Source organism: Mesoplodon densirostris, chromosome 2 (genome assembly GCF_025265405.1).
Source record: "Mesoplodon densirostris isolate mMesDen1 chromosome 2, mMesDen1 primary haplotype, whole genome shotgun sequence".
Classification (NCBI taxonomy): domain Eukaryota; kingdom Metazoa; phylum Chordata; class Mammalia; order Artiodactyla; family Ziphiidae; genus Mesoplodon; species Mesoplodon densirostris.
In genome coordinates this window covers 107607783-107631652 of record NC_082662.1, presented here as the reverse complement: position 1 = coordinate 107631652, position 23870 = coordinate 107607783, and the positions used below count along the sequence as shown (strand labels likewise).

Below are 23870 nucleotides of genomic sequence, written 5' to 3'. Positions count from 1 at the left end.
TAATCTCCAAAACAGTGCATGAATTAGGCATTACTGTTTTGTCACAGATGAATAAATTAAGGTATAAAGAGATTAAGTAATTAGAAAATCTCTGAGAGGTGCCTGGTACTTAGTAAATGCTTAATAATATCTTCTTAATTAGCTACCTGAGATCATAACAGCTTGTAGGTGGCAAATCCAGGACTCTTTTTTTCTTCCTAAGACACTACTTTTGGAAGCTATATAGACAGTTTCTGACTTACAGTGGTTCAATTTATGATGGTTTGAAAGCAATATGCATTCCGTAGAAACTGTACTTTGAATTTTGGATGTTGATCTTTTTCCAGGCTGGCAATACGTAGTACGATATTCTCTTGTGGTACTGGGCAGCAGCAGGGAGCTGCAGCTCCAGGTCAGCTGCGAGATCACAAAGGTAAACAACCGAGACACTTACAACCATTCTGTTTTTCACTTTCAGTACAGTATTCAATAAATTACATGAGATATTCAACACTTTATTATAATATAGGCTTTGTGCTGGATGATTTTGCCCAACTATAGGGCTAATGTACGTGTTCTGAGCACGGTGAAGCTATGATGTTCGGTAGGTTAGGTGTATTTATATGCATTTTCAACTTAGAATATTTTCCGCTTAGCCATGTTTTTATCAAGACGTAACCCCATTGTAAGTTGAGGAAGATCTGTACTCATGGGGAGAGAACATTTTTCTGTCTCCCACCATGCCTTTGCCTCAGGAGCTGATGGCAGAGGGGCAGTGCAGAGCCAGAGCTGACCTGAAGACCCTGGACTACTACATTACCCTCTCACTCCTGCTTCAGTTTCACAAATCGATGGTCCATTCCCCACACTGTAGCCATGGTCACCTTTCTACTTAAAATACATCAGCACCTCTCTCCCACCCTCAAGGTAAAAATTTAAACTCAGTTACTAGAAAGCCCTTAAGCATGAGGCCCCTGAGAACATCAGGTCAGTGTTTCTTCCACTCCACCACTTTTTATCACAGGTTATTTTGTGTTCAAATGACCTGATTAACTTTTACCAATAATTCTTTAAAGCAGAAGTTAGAGTATTTTCTTCTGGGTTTTTTCTTTGTTTGTTTGTTTTTATAAATTTATTTATTTTATTTATTTATTTTTGGCTGTGTTGGGTCTTCGTTGCTGCGCGTGGGCTTTCTCTAGTTGCGGCGAGCAGGGGCTACTCTTCGTTGCGGTGCGCGGGCTTCTCATTGCGGTGGCTTCTCTTGTTGTGGAGCACGGGCTCTAGGTGCATGGGCTTAGTTGCTCCACGGCATGTGAGATCTTCCCGAACCAGGGCTCGAACCTGTGTCCCCTGCATTGGCAGGCAGATTCCTAACCACTGTGCCACCAGGGAAGCCCCTCTTCTGGTTTTATTTTGAGAAAATTTGATAAATCAATTCTTAACTTATAAAACATAAATTAGAGATTATTTGTGTAATTTTAACAAGGTTTTTATTGTTAGTTTCTTTATATTGGGAATTTTGCAGTACATTTAAGCATTTAGTTGATCACTGAATATGATAGGAATTTAGAAAATAATTAGAATTAAAGTGTTGGGAGCCAATACCAGTTAAAATTAGTTATAACTGCATCTCCTCACAGACAATTATTTCCAAGTAAAATGAAGAATTTTTGAAATTTTGAGTTAGAGAAAAATATTTTTTATATTATGTAAGGGCTCTTTTCATGTATATCCATTGTGTTAAGCAAAGTACTTACAGATAAATATAAAGACTAGTTCCCCAGGTACCATTGTTGGACACCAGAGTAAGTTCTAGTAATTATTTGAAATAGGGAAAGAGTTTAGCTATGTTATAATGCTGATTTTACCAATAATTTTTATCTCCAGTCCTTTGCATTCTTTCTCAGCGGTCTGACTGGAACGATTTAGACTTACTGAAGATTTTTCTCATTATTTTCTTTTTCTTTCTTTCCCACCGGCCTCTAGTCATGGTGCTTCCCCTACAATATGTTTGCCATATGTGGGGAATTTTACAGAGCCTCTCCTCTGAAAGGTGTGTGTGTGTGCACGTGCGCATGTGTGTGTGTGTGTGCATGCGCGCATATGTGTGTGTGTGAGTGAGAGAGAGAGAGTGGGAGGGAGAGGGAGAGGGATCGCCTGCTTATGTGTGTGTTTGGCAGAGGTTTCCATGCCAATGCCAAAGTCAGTGGTCTCTTATTTCTAGCAGGCCCGAGTGCAGATCCAATCTGATTCCCACAGCTGCCTCTGAGGTGCATGTTTCCACATCTTTAGTTGTTACTTTGCTTGGGATTGAATCACCCTGCAGATGGAAGATAAAAGCTGGAGTTCATAGCTTTAGGCACTGGCTTTCTGCCAAGGCTGGGAGAAAAGGACAGTTTCGACCATCAGACATCATGTTACAGAGGGTCCAAAACAGTCCAGGGAAGAGTCCAGGGAGAAGAATGGAATCTGCAGCTTTGGAATGTGGCCTCATTCTCTAATTAGAGGTAGGTTTTGTTTCCCAGGAAACTAAAATCAATAATAATAATAAAGGAAAGGGGGCTATGGAGGAACCAATTTCTGAATAAGGGCCAAAGGAACTGACTACATGAATCTTGGCTCACTGAATACAAACAAAAGTTGTACCTGACCCATTCATTGTCCCTTATCTTAGAGGTAAAAAGCCAAAGCCTAAACTAGGACAGAGGATCTTTTGTGTTTTCACTTATCCTAGTAATTTTGGAAGCATATTTGAGTACATACTTGTATTTGTTAAACTCTCAAGTTGTTAGGCTACCAACAACAGGTGTACATTCAACTCGTAATAGGAAGGAAGCAAACAAACCTCTATATAGGTTAATGGTCTTGAGGAATCTATTGGTAAAATTGGTGTTACTTCCAAAGTTTCCAGGGAGAGACAAAAGTTCTAAGTGGCCCATGGCATAAATAATAAAGAGAAGTTAGGAAAATTATTATATAACTCAAACTCCTCATGTTATTTCCTTCTCTAAAAAGTTTCCACTAGTACCACTTCCTTGCCTAGATCTATACTCATGTGTGACTTGATGAGAAGCTGTAGTATTTGTGCTGCTTGCATCCTGGACAACAGGGTTAGGTCATATCTTAATGACACCTCCAAGAAGAGTTATTTTTTACTATCAGGGCAGTAGTGGAAAGAGTGTGGGCTTTGAAGCCAGATACAGTTTGAATCTCACTGTGATCTCTTCTTGTAGTGACACACTGGGCAAGTTACTGAAGCTCTCTGAACCCCCTTTTTAATGTCTATAACAGGGATATTTAAATAATATGATGTATAATTCCTGGCAGATGTTAACTTTCTCTCTCACCCTACATCACCACACACATACTGTCCCCACCCCAGGCTCCTTGATTTGTTTAAGGGTAGAGTGGATTTGGAAGGTGGAGATCAAATTAATGACAGTGCCTGTCTTTATACTCAATAACAAAATATTTTCACAGGAGTTTGTTATCAAAGGTTTTTCAGGACTTTTTAAGAAATATTTCAGACATTCAGAAAAGTATGAAGGCGAATGGCTGCTTTTTGAAATGCTAACCTTTTGGCATACTTGCTGCATGTAGTTTCTGGGGTTTTTTTAAATTAATTTTTATTAGAGTACAGTTGCTTTACAATGTTGTGTTAGTTTCTACTGTATAGCAAAGTGAATCAGCTATATGTATACGTATATCCCCTCTTTTTTGGATTTCCTTCCCATTTAGGTCACCACAGAGCACTGAGTAGAGTTCCCTGTGCTATACAGTAGGTTCTCATTAGTTATCTGTTTTATGCATAGTGTCAATAGTGTATATGTGTCTATCAAACGTTACAAGTACAGTCGAAACTTTCTGTTTAGCTCTCTCTAATCCCATTCTGTTTCCTGCCTCCCCAGAGGTAACCACTATACTGAATTTAATACTCATCATTCCCATATATGTGTTTCTATTTGTATTGCATATAATTTGGCCATAACAATCCATATCATTTATTTTGTATGTTTTAAAACTTTATGTAAATAGCATCATGCTGCACATATCTTCTTACATCTATATTTTTGTGTGCAACATTAGTTATGTGTTTGAGATTTATTCATTTTGACTGCTCTACAATATTCCATTGTCTGGCTCTATCACAATTTATTTATCTATTTTCCTGGCAAAGGATATTTAGATTTTTTCCAACTTTTTTGTTACTGCAAATAATACCACAGTAGGCATACTTCTGTATGCTTTTTGTGTACATCTGAAAGGCTTTTCTAGGTGTACATACATAAGAGTGGAATCATGAGGATATTTGACATGTATATATATCATCAGTGTTAGTGGATATTGCTAGATTGCTCTCCAAATTGGTATTCCAATTTACATTCCCAACAAGTGAAGAGTTCCTTTTGGTCTATGGCAATATTTGGTATAATTAGACATTTTATTTTTGCCATTATGAAGGATAGAATATGCTATCTCGTTGTTTTAATTTGCATTTTTGGTTTTGTGAGCCTCTCTATCATATCTTTCTTTTCTATTTCATTAGTTTCATTGTTTCCTCTCTTGCTTCTGTTTTCTTTGAAATTACTTTGTTGTTATTTTTCTAACTTCTTAAGTGGACCTCATTAATTTTTAGCCATTCTTCTTTTCTAATATAATTATAAATACTCACTTCCTTCTAAGTACTGTTTTATCAGCATCTACAAAGTTGTGATATATAGTATTTTCACTATAACTCATTTGTAAATGATTTCTAATTTCTATTATTTCTTGTTTGATCTGTGATTTATTTAGAAATATGTGTTTTAATTTCCAAATACATGACTCTTTTTCTAAAAACCATTTTACCCACTCGAATGACTAAAATTAAAAATACTGATAGTGCTAAGTTTTGGTAAGGATGTGGAACAACATGAACTCATACATTGCTGTTAAGAGTATAAAATAACAATTTCTTATAAAATTAAACATATACCTACCAAGTGACACAGCAATTTCACTCCTAGGTATTTACCAAAGAGAAATGCAAACATTGTCTGCAAAATGACTTGTACGTAAATGTTCATAGTGTTTTTGCTCACAATAGTTCCAAACTAAAAACAACCCAAATGTCCATCAATGAATGAATAAATAATTGTAGAATATTCAATTAATGGAATATTATTAAACAGTGAAAAGGAGTCTGTAACAACATGAAGGAATAGCAGAAACATTATGCTGAAAGAAGCCAAGAACAGAAGAATTCATATTATATACTAACATTTATATGATATTCTAGAATAGGCAGAACTAATCCATAATAACAAAAAACAGATCAGTGGTTTCCAGGAGCAGGGGTGAAGGAAGGGTGAGGAATTAACTGTAAAGCTGTGCGAGGGAACTTTGGGGGGACATTGAACTGTCCTATATCTTGACTGGTGTGATGGTTACACATGTAAAGATTTGTCAGAACTCCTTGGACTGAGCAGCTAAAATGGGTCCATCTTATTGTTTGTACATTATGCCTCACTAAAGTTGATTTAGTATTAAAAAAAATTTTTTTAATGAGTAGGCACTTAGGATGTATAAGTCAAAAGAAAAGAAGAACCCACAGAACTGTGTGAGAACACTTCAGGTAGTTCAATATAGTTGTCATTCCAACATTTAAAATGACAAAGGCAAAATAAATATGGCATAAAAATTTCATCTGAGCTTTGAGTCACCCATTCACAATGAAACCAAGAAACAACCTGCTCACAAGTTTAGTCAGTAAACTAATTATTTTGTTTGCTGTTGTAACATGTTTCCTAAACTTCTTGTAAAACCAGCAAAAAGCCCCATGAAACCAAGTGTTGCAACTGTTGACCCCACTCCAAGGAAAGTATTAAAAGAGAGTAGCTCTGGGACTTCTCTGGTGGCACAGTGGTTAAGAATCTGCCTGCCAATTCAGGGGACATGGGTTTGAGTCCTGGTCCGGGAAGATCCCACATGCCACGGAACAACTAAGCCCATGCGCCACAACTACTGAGCCCATGTGCCACAACTACTGAAGCCCACGCGCCTAGAGCCCATGCTCCACAACAAGAGAAGCCACCACAATGAGAAGCCTGCGCACCACAATGAAGAGTAGCCCCCGCTCACCACAACTAGAGAAACCCCGTGCACAGCAATGAAGACCCAACGCAGCTAAAAATCAAAATAAATTAATAAATTAATTTTTTAAATAAAGAGAGCAGCTTTGCCAAGGATAGTGCTTTGAATTAGACTGAAGGAATCTTTACTGCCAAGAGTTTTAGGGAATTTTAGTCAAGAGTTATAAAGAGTTTAAAATAAGAAGATGAAAATCATCTTATGATTTAAGACTTTCATCATTTTTGTTTGTTTTTAATTCATGTTTTTCCTTGTTTAAACATTATTTATCCAAATCAAAACAACAACAAATATATGTAGGGAGAGACATCATTTACAAACATATTTTGTACTTATTTCTTATATACTACAGGATAAAGAACACAACCCAGGGTTGTGTTTTTTTTTTTTTTTTTTTTAATGAAGCACAATGTGACCTCTAATTTACCTGTGCTTAGTCTTTTCTTCTTATACTTCTTTATTACTCTGATTCATTGATATATTAACTGCTCATTCCTTTTAATTTCCAGAATTCTGTCCTGAGGTAGCTAGGTAGATAGATAAGTAGATAGACAGATAGACAGGTACATAGATAGATACATAGATAGATCTATTCCATATTTTTTTTTTCTGCCCTCTTGAAGTCTCATCTACTTCTATAACTTTCAGCCATTTTCTCTCAAATCTTGTCTCTATCCCTAAACTTTCTTCCTAGTTTTTTGTGTTTCTAGCAATCTTCTAGACTCCTCTCTCTGGATATCTTTCCAAAACCTCAATTTCAACATATCTGAAACCAGATCTTTCCTTTTTACCTCTAACCAGCCCCTCCACTTGAATTTTTAAAATAATTTGGGATGAAATTCACATAACATAAAATTAACTACTTTTTCCCAACCTTAGATATATGTTTATATTTTTTCTTTACACAGACTTTTTTTAAAACTGAGGTAAAATACATGAATATAAAATGTACCATCTTAACCATTTTTTAAGTGTACAGTTCAGTAGTGTTAAATATATTCATGTTACTGTGCAACCAATCTCCAGAACTGTTTCATCTTGCAAAACTGAAATTCTGTACCCATTAAACAGCGATTTCCTCCCCTCCCCCCAACCTCCAGACCCTGGCAACCACCATTCTGCTTTCTGTCTCTATGAGTCTGACTGTTCTAGATAATTCATATAAGTAAAATCATACAGTATTTGTCTTTTTGTGACTGGGCTCATTTCACCTAACATACTGTCCTCAAGGTTCATCTATGCTAGAGCATGTGTCTTAATTGCCTTCCTTTTTAAAGCTGGATAATATTCCATTGTGTGTATATATCACATTTTGTTTATCCATTCATTCATCTGTCAGTGGGTATTTGGGTTGCTTCCCCCTTTTGGCTATGTTTAATCATGCTGTTGTGAACATGAGTATACAAATAGCTCTTTAAGATCCTGCTTTGTATTCTTTTTTTTTTAAATCAAAGTATAGTTGATTTACACTATTGTGTTAGTTTCAGGTGTACAGCAAAGTGATTCGATTATATTAATTCTTTTCCATTATAGTTTATTACAAGATATTGAATATAGTTCCCTGTGCTATACAGTGAATTCTTGTTGTTTCTTTTGTGTATAAACCCACAAGTGATATTGCTGGATCACATGGTAATCTATTCTTAATTTTTTTAGGAATCACCATACTGTTTTCCATAGCAGTTGGACCATTTTATGTTCTGACCAACAGTGCACAAGGGTTCCAATTTCTCCATCCTCATCAACAGTTGTTATTTTCTTTTTTGTATGTGTGGGTTTTCTTGGGTTTTGTGGGGTTTTTGTAATAGTAGCCTTCCTAATGGATATGAGGCCATATCTCATTTTATAGTTTTAATTTGCATTTCCCTAATGTCTAGTGATGTTGAGCATCTTTTCATATGCTTGTTGACCATTTGTATAACTTCCTTGGAGAAATGACTCTTCAAGTCCTTTGCCCATTTTTTAATCAGGTTGTTTTTGTTGTTGTTGAGTTGTGGTAGTTAGTTCTTTATTTTCTCCCACTTCTCAGGTTGCCTTTTCACTTTGTTATGTCCTTTGATGAACAAAAATATTTAATTTAATGTAGTCCCCAAAATCTTCATTATTTTTTAGGACCTAAGTTTTGGGGGCTATCATATATACCCACATGAAAATTTAACATAAAATTTACTCAAGAGATAAATTTTATAAAAACAACAATAAACTGTCTGCCATCATGTCCTCTACAGGATAGCTCTCATTCTTCCTCAAGGTAGGAATTGCTGAGGGGGTGCGTGTTTATGGTAGATTGTTATCATTCCTAATTATTCATGTTCATTTCCTGTAAGAACAATGATCAGAAAACTTTTTCTGCAAGAGCGTAGATAGTAGTTTAGGCTTTGCAGGCCACATGTGCTGTCACCACCCTCTACACCACCAGCTCTCCTCCTCCTCCAATTCTTTTTCCTTCTCCTTCTTCTCTTTTTTTATATTTGACTACCCTTTAAAAATGTAAAAACCATTCTTAACCCATGGGCTGAATAAAAACAATCCACAGGTCAGATTTGGCCTGGGAGCAGCAGTTTGCTAACCCATAGGTATGAGGATTATATGTCCTCATCCATTGCCACATGACTGACAGTGCCTTCGATAGGAGAAACATCTGTTCCTACTCCACTCATGTTGGGCTTGTCCACATGACTTGCTTTAGCCAATGGAAAGTGAGCGAACATGTTATACACCATGCCCAAGCAGGATCTTTACAAGCCATTCCATGTTTGTTCTAACTCTCTTGCTCTTCCTTCCTTCTAACTCCTTCAGTTTGGGTCCTGGAATGAGAAGGTATGTAAAGCAGAGGAAAAGCCAGCCTACAGCTACTAATATGTGATGTGAATGAGAAAGAAACCATGGCTGTGGGCCACTTATTTAGGGTTGTTACCGAGCATAGCCTAGAAAAAGCTGACTAATATACTGCTATAGGTAAAGAGGTACATATGTATACACATACACACACATATACACACTAATCAGTAGGACTTAGACGGAGGTGACTTTTAAGTCTGGAGCAGGCTTATAGAAGCTGCTTATTTAGCTTTGGAAATATTGGACTAAGAAAAAAGCATAGAAGAATCCAAATGTGTACAGATAGATATTCATTGGCAAACATAAATACTGACAGGAGGCAGACCAGTTGAAGAGAGTGAGAGTTTATCATTGATAACAGAGTTCTTTTAATTTAAATTGATCTTCAAACAAGGTTCCTGTTAAGGGGATTTGTGATGAGGATGATAAGAGTCTAATAAAAATAACTCAGCGTGAAGTTGCTAGTTTCCGAGAGGAAATGATAAATGGGAATTTGTGAGTCAGAATAGTCTTCCAGGTGTCCTAACCAAAACTTACAGTACCTGATTCCTGGGAAGATAACATTTATATAGGACGTAGTAAAATCCTAAGGGACACTTAGACATTTGATCTAAGATTTACTGAATCAGCTAATTGCTTGAATGGCTTTGATTGATACCTAAGGGACACTTAGACATTTGATCTAAGATTTACTGAATCAGCTAATTGCTTGAATGGCTTTGATTGATACCTAGCAGCTGTATTTTTTTTTTGAATCATGCTATCCTGTAATCTCCTTGCTAATTAAATGTTTCTGAAAAAAAGTTTAAATTCAGCAAAACACAGGGGCTAATATAACAGACATTCATGTTCCCAACACCAAGGATGAATATTGTTGACATTTTGTCATATTTGCTTGACTTCCTATATTAAACAAATAAAGTTGAAGGACCCTTTAATTCTTTCCTTGTCTACTCCTTTCACCCCTCCTCCCTACATCCCTTTTCTCTATCCCCAGGCAACCAAATCTTGGACTTGACCTATATCAATCCAGCCAATTTTTCACACTTGTTTTCATGTGTAATCCCATGAGTAAATATAGTATTTTTAATTGTGTAGTTTAAAAAAAATGATACAAGTGGTGCCATATTGTAGAACCTTTCTGCAATTTTCTTTTTTCACACAGCGGTATGTTTTTGTGATCTCATGTTCATACATCTAAATCTAGTTCATTTCTTCTATTTGTTGTATAGTGTACCATTATATAAATATGCCACACTTTATTTAGACATCACCTTATTAATAAACCTTTAATTTCATTCATGCATTCATTTAATAAATATTTATTGAGCACTTACCATGTCCTAGGTCCTGTGTTAGGTACTCATGTTACATCAGTGAAGAAAACAGACAAAAATCTTTGCCACCATAATACTTACATTCTGTTGGGGTAACACAACATAAATAATAACTATAATGAATAAGCCAAACATAAAGTATATTAGAAGGTGATAGGTTATATAGAAAAAGATTAAGGGGAATTGGGAGTGGCACTGAGGGAAACATGTTGCTATTTTAAACAGCATGGCTTCGTGAACCCCTTTGATAAGATAATATTAGAGCAAAGACTTAATGTGAGGGAGTTAATGACATGAATATCTGGGGGAAGAGAATTCCTATCAGAGAAAAGGGTCAGTGCAAAGCTGCTAAGGTGGGAGTATGCCTGGTGTATTCAGGGAACACAAGGAAGTCAGCATGTCTGGAGAAGAGGGAACAAAGCGGGTGAGAAGGAGGATTGGAATCCAGACGTCACAGGGTTGAAAGGGAGGAGATGATCATGATAGGCCATTGTAAGGACTTCGGCTTTTACTCTGAGGAAATGGGAAGTGCAGGAGGAGCAGAGAAGTGACACAATCTATGTTTTAAAAGGGTCACTTTGGCTATTGTTAAGAATAGACCGCATTGTAACTAGGTTGGAAGCAGGGAGACCAGTTAGCAATCCAGGCGAGAGTTGATCGTGCCTCAGACCAGAGTGGTAGCAGCAGAAGAGGTGAAAGTGCTAAGAGATTCTGAATATATTTTGAAGGTAGAAGCAACAAGATTTGCAGATGGATTAGGCATAGAGTATGAGAGAAATAGAGGAGTGAAGAATGACTCCAAGGTTTTTGCCTAAGTAACTGGAAGGGTAGAGTTGCCACCAACAGAAAGGACAGCTGTGGTAGAGCAGGTTTGGGAAGGAGGGTCAGGAGCTCAGTTCTGGGTAGACTGAGTTTGAGATGTCCATTGGATATCCACACAAATACGCTGAATGGAGAGTTGGATATATGAATCTGGAGCTCAGCAAAGAGGTCTGGCTAGAGTTATACATTTAGAAGTCATCAGTTACACAGATAGTAGTTAAAGCCATGAGATGAGATGAAATTGCAAAGAGAGTGAGTGTAAAAAAGAATGTAAATAAAGAAACAAGGACTAAAACCTGGGTGTCTGCAATATTAAGGTCAGGGAGAAGAGAAGGAACCACACAAAGAGACTGAGAAGAAAACGTATTGAAACTGGGAGAAACACTACAATAATGCAGTGTCTGGGGAGCCAAGTGAAGAAAGTGAATCAAGGTGGAAGAAGTAATTATTTGTGTCAAATGCTGTTTAATATGCCAGTAAGATAACAACTTTATCTTAACCATTAGCATTGCTGACCGTGGTGAGGGGTTGTAGTGGAGCAGTGGAGGTGAAACCTGATTGGAGTGGGCTTAAGTGAGAAGGGGAGGCTCGTCAAACACAGCAGCAGCTCTGGCATCTTTTTCTTCACTGATGAGAACCCATTCTCCCCACTCACGTTTTGAAAGGATCTGGAGTTGGCTCTTTGATTTGAGGGCCATCTATTCCTGTGGGGAGAAAAATTCCTGTCTGGAGGAAAGTGGAGATCATGCCAAAGATCAGAAAATCAGGACTACTCAAACTACATTATCTTTATTGCCACAGAATAATTAATGGATGATGCATCAAAGAACAGTTGTGATGAATTCCACCTGCATAGTTTTCTAAACAGCCTTAGTGAGATAAAATTCATATACCATACAATTCACTCATTTAAAGTGTACAATTTGATGACTTTTAGTATATTCACAGAGTTGTGCATCCATCGCCACAATCAAGTTTAGAGCATTTTCATCACTCTGTGATGAAACCCAGTACCCATTGCCCCTCTCCCCTCTCCATGGCAACCTCCAATCCACTTTGTCTTCTATGGGTTTGCCTTTTCTGAACATTTCATACAAGTGGCTTTTGTGATTGGCTTCTTTCACTTAACATAATGTTTTCAAGGTTTGTCTATGTTGTAATATTTATCAGTACTTCATTTGTTTTTATTGTGGAGTAGTACTCCATTGTATGGCTATACCACATTTTGTTCATTCATTCATGATGAGTCAGTGAACATTTGGGTTGTTTCCACTTTTCCAGATGTTTTCCACATGAAAATGCTACTCTGAACTTGTGTATAAAGTTTTTGTATAGTTACATGTTTTTGGTTATCTTGGTATACATCTAGGAATGGGATTGCTGGGTCATATGGTGACTCTATATTTAACATTTTGAAGGACTGTTAAAGGGTTTTGAAAGTGTCTGCACTACTTTGTATGAGAGTTCTACCACCAATGTACAGAGGGTCCCTGACTTAGGATGGTTCAAACATACGATTTTTCGACTTTACAATGGTGCAAGAGCAATAAACATTCAGCAGAAACGGTACTTCGAACTTTGAATTTTATTTTTTATTTTCCTGGGCTAGCAATACGCAGTTTGATACTTTCTCATGATGTTGGGCATCAGCGGCGAGCCACAGCTCCCAGTCAACCACAAGATTACGAGGGCAAACAACTGACAGACACACTTATGACAGTTGTGTACCCATACAACCAGTCTGTTTTTTGCTTTTAGTACAGTATTCAATAAATTACATGAGATGTTCAACACTTTATTATAAAACAGACTTTGTGCTAATTTTGCCCAACTGTAGCTAATGTAAGTGTTTTGAGCATGTTTAAGGTAAGCTAGGCTAAGCTATGATGTTGTGTATGTTAGATGTATTAAATGCATTTTCAACTTAGGATATTTTCAACTCAATGATGGGTTTATCAGGAAGTAACCCCATTGTAAGTTGAGGAAGATCTGTATAAGGATTCCAAGTTTTTCATTTCTTTCCCCAAATTTTTTTGTTGTCAGTCTTTTTTTATTTTAAGTATCCTAGTGAGTGTAAAGTGGTATCTCAATGTGTTGTTTTTTTCAATGTGGTTTTGATTTGCAATTTCCTAATGACTAATGATGTTGAGCATTTTTTCATGTGCTTATTAGTCATTTGTATATCTTCTTTGAAGAAGTGTCTTTTCAAATCCTCTGCCCATTTTAAATTGGATTATCTGTCTTTTCATTGTTGAATTATGAGTTTTTTACATAGTCTGGATACAGCTACCTTGTCAGGCATGATTTGCAAGTAACTTCTATTTTGTGAACAATCTTTCACTTTCTTGATGGTGTCCTTTGAGACACAACATTAAAAAAAATTTTTTTAACATCTTTATTGGAATATAATTGCGTTACAATGGTGTGTTAATTTCTGCTTTATAACATAGTGAATCAGTTATACATATACATATGTTCCCATATCTCTTCCCTCTTGCATCTCCCTCCCTCCCACCCTCCCTATCCCACCCCTCTAGGTGGTCACAAACCACCTAGCTGGTCTCCCTGTGCTATGCGGCTGCTTCCTAATAGCTATCTATTTTATGTTTGGTAGTGTACATATGTCCATGCCACTCTCTCACTTTGTCACAGCTTACCCTTCCCCCTCCCCATATCCTCAAGTCCATGCTCTAGTAGGTCTGTGTCTTTATTCCCCTCTTACCCCTAGGTACTTCATGACCTTTTTTTTTTTTCCTTAGATTCCATATATATGTGTTAGCATACGGTATTTGTTTTTCTCTTTCTGACTTACTTCACTCTGTATGACACACTCTAGGTCCATCCACCTCACTACAAATAACTCAATTTCGTTTCTTTTTATGGCTGAGTAATATTCCATTGTATATATGTGCCACATCTTCTTTATCCATTCATCTGTTGATGGACACTTAGGTTGCTTCCATGTCCTGGCTATTGTAAATAGAGCTGCAATGAATATTTTGGTACATGACTCTTTTTGAATTATGGTTTTGCTGGGTCGTATGGTAGTTCTATTTTTAGTTTTTTAAGGAACTACCATACTGTTCTTCATAGTGGCTGTATCAATTTACATTCCCACCAACAGTGCAAGAGTGTTCCCTTTTCTCCACACCCTCTCCAGCATTTATTGTGAAACACAACATTTTAAAATTTTGATGAAGACCAGTTTATCTGTTTTTTCCTTTTGTTGCTTGTTCTATTGGTGTCCTATGGACTAACAAATCACTGCTTAACCAAGGTCATGAATACCTACTCCTATTTTTTTTCTAAGCAGTTTACAGTTTGGGCTGTTATATTGAGGTCTGTGATCCATCTTGAGTTAAGTTTTATGTATAGTGAGAGGTAGGGCTACAACATCATGCTTTTGCTTATAGATATATGCCTGTAGATGTTTAGTTGCCCTAGCATTATTTGTTGAAGAGACTATTCTTTCCCCCAGTGAACTGTCTTGGCGTCTTTGTTGAAAACCAATTGACCATAAAGGTAAGGATATACTTCTGGACTCTCACTTGTTTTCCATTGATCTGTATGTTCTATCCTTATACCATACATTTTCTAAATTACTGTAGTATTACACTGATCGATTTTTGGATGTTACACCAAGCTTGCATTTCTGGAATAAATCCCACTTGATTATGTTGTGTAATTCTTTATATATGTTGCTGGATTTAATTTGCTAGTATTACGTTGAGGGTTTTTGTATCTATATTCATGTCATTGGCCTATAGTTATTTTTGTTGTGATGTCTTTGCCTGGTTTTGGTTTCAGTATAATACACGCCTCCTAGAATGAGTAAGAAAGTGTGCCCTCATCTTTTATTTTTCTGGAAGAGATTGTGAAGAATTGGTATTAATTTTTTCAATGTTTATGGCAATTCACTAGTGAAATCTGCCCTCCACCCACCACCTAGGGTTCATTTTTGTTGTTGCTATGTTTACTCAGTGACTTTTCTGCAGCAATTCTGTAAAGTCTGTCTTCATAGTCATGTGTGGCCACTGCAGTCTCTGCTGGGTTAGCTTAGTACTCAGATAATGATTGAGCAGAAATGTCTAAATGCTTTGGTCCTATATTTTCAACCCTTTGGTGAAGGGCTTACACAGGGCCTCAAGGTGAGCTAGAGGTAAGAGATTAGGGTCTTCTTAGATCTTTCCTGGACGTGTGCACAGCTGTGCACATACTTGTGGCCTGCTGGAGGCCCAGGAATGTGTCAGGTCTTTTCAAAGTACTCTATAAGCATATCATTTCCCAGCTTTTCTCCTTAAGCTTTCTAGACAGCCTCTTGTTTTCTCCTTCTGGTATCAGCACCTCAGGCAGCTGTAATATTAAATCATTGCTGATGATTATATTTGAAAAGTGTCTTAGGGCTAGGGCTTTTCCCACTGAGTGAGCTCTAATCAGGTCAAATAATAGCCAGCCCTGCAAATGGGGCTTTTCCCCATTTTCCAAATGGAGAGCTGTCAGGTCGAGTAGTGATGCTTCTCTGGGGCTGGATCTTTATGAGGAGCTCCAAACCCTAATATTTCCTTCCAGTGGCTGCTAGGCTGCTCTTTTCATGACTACCACAGATATGGGGAGAGGCTAATGGGAATCGGGCAAGTTAAAATGCCACAAAGCTCTCTGTTTTTACTGGGATTTGGATGTTTTTCTTAAATAAATACTCTTCAGATTATTGCAAGCCTTTGGCTAATTTTCCACAGTTTTGTAAAAGTTGACTTTGGCAATTTTTGCTTGTGTTCTCATTGCTTTTATGGAGGAACAGATTTTCAGAGGTTGTTGCTCTGCTATTCCATAAGTCCCTCCACCTTATTTTAAACACCAGAAATGTTTTAACTTTTATTCAAGGCCAAGTATAGTTAGATTTACAAGCCTTTTACCTATTTTCACCAACTGAACACACCCGTGTACAAGTTACATGGGTAACTTGCATTGCTCTTTATGCCCCTTTCCAATCACTAAACATCCCTTCCCTAAGATAACCTGTTTTTAAACTTAATATAATTTGAACCATTTAGTATATACTCTTTTATGTCTGTCTTCTTTCATTCAACATTATGTTTGTGAGATTCTTTCCTGTTGTTAAATGTAATTCAGTCTTCCTCATTGCTGTAGTATTCCGTTGAGTGAATATACCACAATTTATACATTCTCTGTAGGTGGATATTTGGATTACTTACAATATGGGGCTGTTACAGTATACTCTTGCACAGATATTTTTGTGAACATATGTAAACATTTCTGTTAGGTATATACCTAGAAATGGAATACCTGGGTCATATGTTATATGAATGCTGAGCATTAGTGGATACAGTCAATTTTCAAAGTTGGTGGACCAATTTACATTCCCACAGCACTGTGTAAGAGTTCTGTTTACTCAATATCCTTGCCATACTTGGCAGTATTTTGGGTTTTTCATTTTAATCATTCTGGTGAGGGTGTAGTGGTATCACAGTATGACTTTAATTTGCATTTAATGTACTTGGCCAATTTGTATAAGGTTATCTGCTTTTTTCTTATAAATTTGTAGGTATTCTTTTTTTTTTTTTTTTTTTTTTGTGGTACGCGGGCCTCTCACTGTCGTGGCCTCTCCCGTTGCGGAGCACAGGCTCCGGACGCGCAGGCTCAGCGGCCATGGCTCATGGGCCCAGCCGCTCCGCGGCATGTGGGATCTTCCCGGACCAGGGCACGAACCCGTGTCCCCTGTATCGGCAGGCGGACTCTCAACCACTGCGCCACCAGGGAAGCCCTGTAGGTATTCTTTACATAGTCTGTGTACCAGTATAATCTGTATAGGTTTGCAGATAGCTCCTCCCACTCTGTGACTTGCCTTTTTTCCCTCTTTTAATGGTGGTGTTTGATAAAGAGACGTCATTAATTTTAATGTAGTTTCATTTATCAAGATTTTTGCTTTATGTTTAGTACTTTTTAGATCGTATTAAAAATCCTTACTGACCAAAGGAAAGATGCAATCAACTGATATAAGTTTTTCTGCAAATTTAAAAAAAAATTTTAAATATTTAGGCAGAACATTTTAGTCTACCCTGAAGAATACCAGTGTTTCCCCATGAGTGTATTTTACAGATGATTGTCCTCTTTCATTCACAAAAACACCAGCAAAGCATCAAGTCTGATACAGCTCTATTCCAAAATATCTTTTATTCCTTCCTTTCAAACCCAGCAATTCCACTGAGTATATTTCTTACCCCATTTATTTCTAATCAATCACCCTGTCTTCTGTTTTCAGAGATAACAGAACCCATTAAAGTTGAAGTTCTCTCACTTTCTGCTCTCCACTCCTATCCCACAAGATAGATCCTCATCTATATTTATTTCTCCTCCTCCTATTTCAGTGGAAGATGTAGGTCTATCCCACCTTAAAAAACAAAACAAAATTTTTATTCTTAATCCCTACTAGTTACCTTCATTTCTATACTCCTTAAAAAAGAAATGTCTTACACATGTGATAAAATTGCATTGAACTAAATACACCCACACAATGAGTAGTACATGTAAAACTGGTGAAATCTAAATAGGGTGGATGGATTGTATCAAATTCAATTTCCTGGTTGTGATATTGCACTATATTTATGCAAGGTGTTGCCACTGGGGGAACCTGGGTGAAGGGCATACTGGATCTCTTAGTATTATTTCTTACAACTATATGCAAATCTATAATTATCTCAGAATAAAAAGTTAAAAGAGTCTTCCTAAAAGTTATCTATAGTCATAATAACTACCATTTACTGAGTGCTTACTGTGTGCTAGGTACTGTACTAAGCACTGTCAGGTGGATACTGTTGTTAATCTCATTTTATAAATGATGAAACTGAGGCACAGAGAGGTTAAGTCATTTACACAGGGTTACCCAGCTACTGAGTGGCAGAACTAGCATTCAGATCTGGTAGCCTAAGCTCAGAGAGAGAGTTCTTATCCACTCTGCTATACTTCTTGTATGTCTGCCTTCATATTCTGCCTCCTAGTCTTGCTTCAACCCACCCCTCTGTAACAGATTTAGCATTCATCCCAATCACTCCCGTGAAATTGCTTTTGCCTGGATCACCAACAAGTCCATTGCTAAATCTAATGGATTCTTTTTGGTCCTAACCATTCTTTCTGCAGCCTTTGTTATTGTTCATACATTCAACAGATATTTATTGAGCACCTATGGTGTGCCAGATTCTTGTTTTACAACAGTGAACAAGATGGGCAAAACTGCTGTTAGCTGAAGAATACATATATCTTTACTTGTTATAATTAGGAGGTCAGAAATCTTAAATCACTGCTGACTTGTTTGTGGATGGTCAACAGACCACCTTATTGTTCCATGCTTTTGTTTTTCTGTGGCTAAACCAGATTATATTGTTATTTTGTTTGTGATTTCACAACATAAAGCAGAATGTACTATATTTAATACCATTTTCACTTTTCTCCAGATAGAAGTCTGACCTTTTCCAAGCAGTTGCCATGAATATGAATAAATTAAGAGAGCTAAATCCTAAAGTGTACTACCCTTCTTGTATAATTATTAACGATATATTAATTTATATTATAAATTATAATATTATAGATAAATTGTGAAAATTAATTGCCTTTGACCTTTTACTTACTTTTCCCAAATAAGGATAATTGAATTAATTAATGCCACATTATTTGGAAACACCAGGAAGATCTCTGCAGAATATTCAATAAGTTTCATTCCATATAGCCAAATAAAAAGCTACTAGAAAATACTTGACTTCATGGAGACATCATGGTAGCTGTTTGCATATCACCAAAGCTGAGCTCTTGAGCCCTAGTTGAAGGAAAGAAATCATCTTGTCTCTTTCCACATGTCCATGGTTATATTCTGTGTTTTTATTCCTTTCCCCAATTCAGTAAAGAAGAAAAAAAAAATCTCTCCTACTTCTTCATGTCAAAAAACAGCTCTTGTTTTATTAGTTCTAATGGGAATGTGTTTTGCTTGGTGATTGGAAGGAACTATAATCCTCTTGCTTCCATCCAGGGTTACTGTTTCTGTCTGATAGCTGTTTGTTTACAGCAGCAGTTAGCAATTTGCATGGACAGTGCTGTCAAAGTCACTGCCCTCAATGAATCCCAAATGCCTCTTGGAAGAAAGATGACAGATTCAACCCAGCGACTTGCAAAACTTTAAAAGCGATTCCTTGTCAAACATGTGAAAAACAGCTCTTCCCTCTCCATGACTTGAGGAAAAAAAAACGAGAAATTATCTTATGCCAGATGGCGATTCCTTGCTAGTAAAATAGGCCTGGACTGATTCAGCTTCATTCCTTTATGTTCCATTTGCAAAACCCACAAAGAACACATTTGGGGCCACTTTTCAGAGCTGGCAACAGCCTCTGCTTTTTAAGGAAATCAGATGGGCACACACACAAAAAGCCACAATGGATGAAGGGCTCAGAATCCCCAGGGTCCAGAAACAGGATGCATAGGCCTTAAATTCTAGGTCACCAATTAGAACCTGGCCTGGACCCAAGAATCATCCCAATTGTTGCCAGATTTGGTGACTTGATTGAATTTGGTTAAAACAAAAACAAATTGGGAAAAGGTTATATTTTCTTGTTGACTAAATCTCTTCTTAAAAGAAAAAAGAAAAAAAAGGAAGAAATAGAAACTATCTAAAAACATGCTTTCAGATGATAAAGTGATTCCTAAATTTCAAATTCCTCTGGGTCTAAAGGACTCAGTCTTTAAGTCCAGTACCTTTCTTTGCCATTTACATTAAGATATTACAGCTGCTTTCATATATTTAGAATTCGTTTAGAGAGGATTTGACCAGTGTGCATGCATGCATGTGTGTGTGTGTGCATGTGTGTGTGTCTTCTTAATTACATTGGCTTTTTAAATTGACATATAGTTGACTTATAATAGTTTTAGGTGTACAACATAGTGATTCAATATTTTTATAGATTACACACCATACAAAGTTATTATAAAATATTGACTAGATGCCCTGTGCTGAAATAGATGCCTCAGGACATAATGAAACCCTCTCACTGTCAGCTACTTGCTAGGGATGTTGTGAAGAGGATTTAAACACTAAACTAGTAATGGTATTGGTTAGTTTTGAAGATGTCTTCTTCGTCTAAAATTCTATGCATTATGAATTAGCCCCTTAATTTTTTTAATTACCCTCATTTGGGGTATTTTTAGCCAAGGTAATACCTGTTGCCTGTTTGGTTTTGCCTTATATGCAAGAAGATATTGACCACCTTTGTTAATGTTCTATTTTATTTCTTCAGGTGTCTGAACACACACAATTAAGTTGGATCCTTACCTGCATGGTCAGACTACCCCGATTACAACATTTACACCAGTGGAAGGTAAATGCCAGTGATCTGATTAATAAACAGAAAGAAGTTCAGTCCCCAGTGCAGCTATTTTTCCTCTTTCTGTTTATTTTTGTGTTAGGCTCTGGGAATCCTGAGTTTGCTGCCCTCCCTGGTCTGTTACTCTAGCGGCTAGCTAGACCAGCATCTTTAACCTCACCGCCTCAGGGTATGAAACGGATAGTAAGAGGGTTCTCTAAGATTCTTTCCAACTGAAAAACTGGATGAAAATATCCAGCTTATTAATTATTTGATTTTATCTGTGCATGGTCGGTCCTGAGTGACCTTTACATAGACTTGGTAATGACTTTGAACGTGCCACATTCTAATTAACAATCACCATTTCTGGATTACTGGACTCTGAAGTTGCCTCCACCAGAATTAACTGGCATTAAGGCCAGAATGTTTTCATTGTGGGGAGAAGAGACAACATATTTTATTTAATATTTAAACAAGTTGAGTCCAAGCAACAGTTCAAACCCACAGAAAAATTAAGCCTGTTCTTTTTCTAAGAAGTTCAGCAGAGAAATATAAATTGGGCAATTCAAAGTACTTTACTCCCATGTATTTTTGCAATTGGATAACCTGAGGGTAGGTGGCCCGCCACTATGTCAACACTGATATCAGTATCAAGCGTCTTCCCAGCATATTTTCAGGGCCATTTATTTCCTATTTAGAAGGCTTGACATATGCTGCAGAGAGAAACAGACAGAGCTTTAATGTGGCAGTGTCTAAATAGGAGGTACTGGTGATGGTGCCGGATCGTTACCAGGAGTTAGAAACAAAATTTTGTAATGTTCTCTACCGTATTTTGGTTTGGGGCAAGACTTTCCCATTTTATCGTAATATGGCAATACTAAGCTGAACACTGAATGCTGAAATCCTTTTATAAGAACTGATTTAATGGGAAATGCTCCCACTTTTTCTTTCTTTTTTTTTTTTTTTTCTTTTTTTGGCTGCGTTAGGTCTTCATTGCTGCACACAGGCTTTCTCTAGTTGGGGCAAGCAGGGGCTACTCCTCATTGTGGTGTGCGGGCTTCTCATTGCGGTGGCTTCTCTTGTGGAGCACGGGCTCTAGGCACCTAGGCTCAGTAATTGTGGCTCGCGGGCTCAGTAGTTGTGGCTCACGGGCTTAGTTGCTCCACGGCATGTGGGATCTTCGTGGACCAGGGATTGAACCTGTATTCCCTGCATTGGCAGGTGGATTCCTAACCACTGCACCAGAGAAGTCCCTCCCACTTTAAAATAGTGTCTAAGGACCTCCTGGTAACACGTTACTAGTGAATGATTCTGTAGAAGGCTTCTACTAGTCCGTGATTTCTTATCTTTGGGGAAAACATGGATTTCAAAGCCAGTCTTAATCGTAGAGCATGGTATACTGCCTTCTATGGTCATTCCTTCATTAACAAATACTGGTGATGCCTTCTGCTAGTCTCATATCACACTAAGTGCTGGAGGTATTGCTGTTACCAGGATGGATGGATGCAGCCCCTTTCATGAGGCTTATAGATTATTTGGGAACAGACAGTTAAACAAACAATCAAAGTGTAAAAAGTTTTAGGAGGGAAAGGTTCCAGTTCTATGGGAAGAGCTAAGAACCCCTAGGTTGGTTTTGATTGGGGCAGTGAGGGACAAAACAGTGGGGAGGAAGGGTAGGGTCAGGGCTGGAGAGGTCAGGGTTATTTGGAGGATTGATGAGATAGCACAGATGTGAGGCATCTGGGGCCCATAATAGGCATCCAATAAGTAATAGAGCTCTCCACACCTCCCCACTTCCTTTGTAGTTTCAAGGTCCAGTATTCTAATATAAAAAGACTATAAATCTAATATAGTAGCATTTTTCTTTTTTTTTTTGAAGTACGCGGGCCTCTCACTGTTGTGGCCTCTCACTGTTGTGGCCTCTCCTGTTGCGGAGCACAGGCTCAGCAGCCATGGCTCACGGACCTAGCCGCTCCGCAGCATGTGGGATCTTCCCGGACCAGGGCACGAACCCATGTCCCCTGCATCGGCAGGCGGACTCTCAACCACTGCGCCACCAGGGAAGCCCGACAGTAGCAATTTTTAAAGACTGGGTTCTTTTCCCATTTGCTCATTTCCAAATTAAAAAAAAATTTTAAGGGAATTCCTTTATTTTTATTTTTATTCATTTTTGGCTGTGTTGGGTCTTCATTTCTGTGCAAGGGCTTTCTCTAGCTGCGGCAAGCGGGGGCCACTGTTCATTGCGGTGCGCGGGCCTCTCACTATCGCGGCCTCTCTTGTTGTGGAGCACAGGCTCCAGACGCACAGGCTCAGTAGTTGTGGCTCACGGGCCTAGTTGCTCCACGGCATGTGAGATCTTCCCGGACCGGGGCACGAACCCGTGTCCCCTGCATCGGCAGGCAGACTCTCAACCACTGCGCCACCAGGGAAGCCCCCCAAATTAAATTTTTATTATAATTACCCTATGATCATTGCAAACTGGCCTTTATCATGAACGTAGTAATAAGGTGTACTGAAGGAATTGTATGGTCAAACTTTCAAATTTCCTATGAACGGCCTATAGCATTAGTAGTGCTATAAGCCAGAAACTACTTGAAGTAACTAGAAAAATTTGTAACTAAATTATGAAACATTAAGATGATTAAAGAGAGAAGCTGTTGTTTTCAGACCCAGTCTCAAAGAGTGTGTCTGCATTTTGTTTGGGGAACCCTGAGTTGTGAGCACGTGAGTTTGGTCCTCAGAATCATGCAAATTTATAAATTGAGTTGTTCATTTCATTCAGGAATCTTTGGATTTCAGGGAAGTGATTCATATTAACTAAACAAATGAAACTTATCTACACACCAAAATATACCAAAATATCCATTTATCATTTTACAAGATATGGTATACCTAGGCCTTAGAAGCAATTACCAGTGAACTGCACACAATAGTTCCTGCTAATAAGTAGCTCTGCTCAGAAAGCCAGATTCCCTGCAGCAAGGGAGTTAGTATCACTAGGGCTCACATTCAGCACCCAGTGCTCGCCAGTTGTTAAATATTTCTAGTATCACCTCCAGTGTTTCCATCAGCTTCCCTGTTAAGGAAATATTTTGGTTTATACCACCTGTACTGTTTATTGGATCACTTTGCTCTCAGGACAGATAATTAGGATTGGTTAGATGAAATTTTCCCTTAGTTTCATTGTTTTTAATGCCATGATTTTTAGGGTTTTTGTTTTGTTTTGTTTTAATGTGATTTTAAGGGAACATTACAGTTTTGTCAACAGCAGAGTGTGAGACTTTCTGGGAAGTTTCCACAAACAATTTGATGTTAACTAATGTTAATTTATAGAAATTTAATTTCATGGTATTTTCTGACCTTCCCTGTGAAATCTAGAATTTATCTGATTTGGAACCTA

The 23870-nt window shown here is 37.7% G+C and overlaps 1 protein-coding gene across 1 annotated transcript in view; it reads left to right on the top strand.

Annotated features, from left to right (window-relative positions):
* Nucleotides 1–23870, top strand: part of WARS2 (tryptophanyl tRNA synthetase 2, mitochondrial) — an 86042-nt gene that overhangs the window by 45400 nt on the left and 16772 nt on the right. The window contains exon 3 of the mRNA XM_060090365.1: nucleotides 20405–20485. Within this exon, the coding sequence (XP_059946348.1) occupies nucleotides 20405–20485 (81 nt within the window). The remainder of the gene's footprint in view (nucleotides 1–20404; nucleotides 20486–23870) is intronic.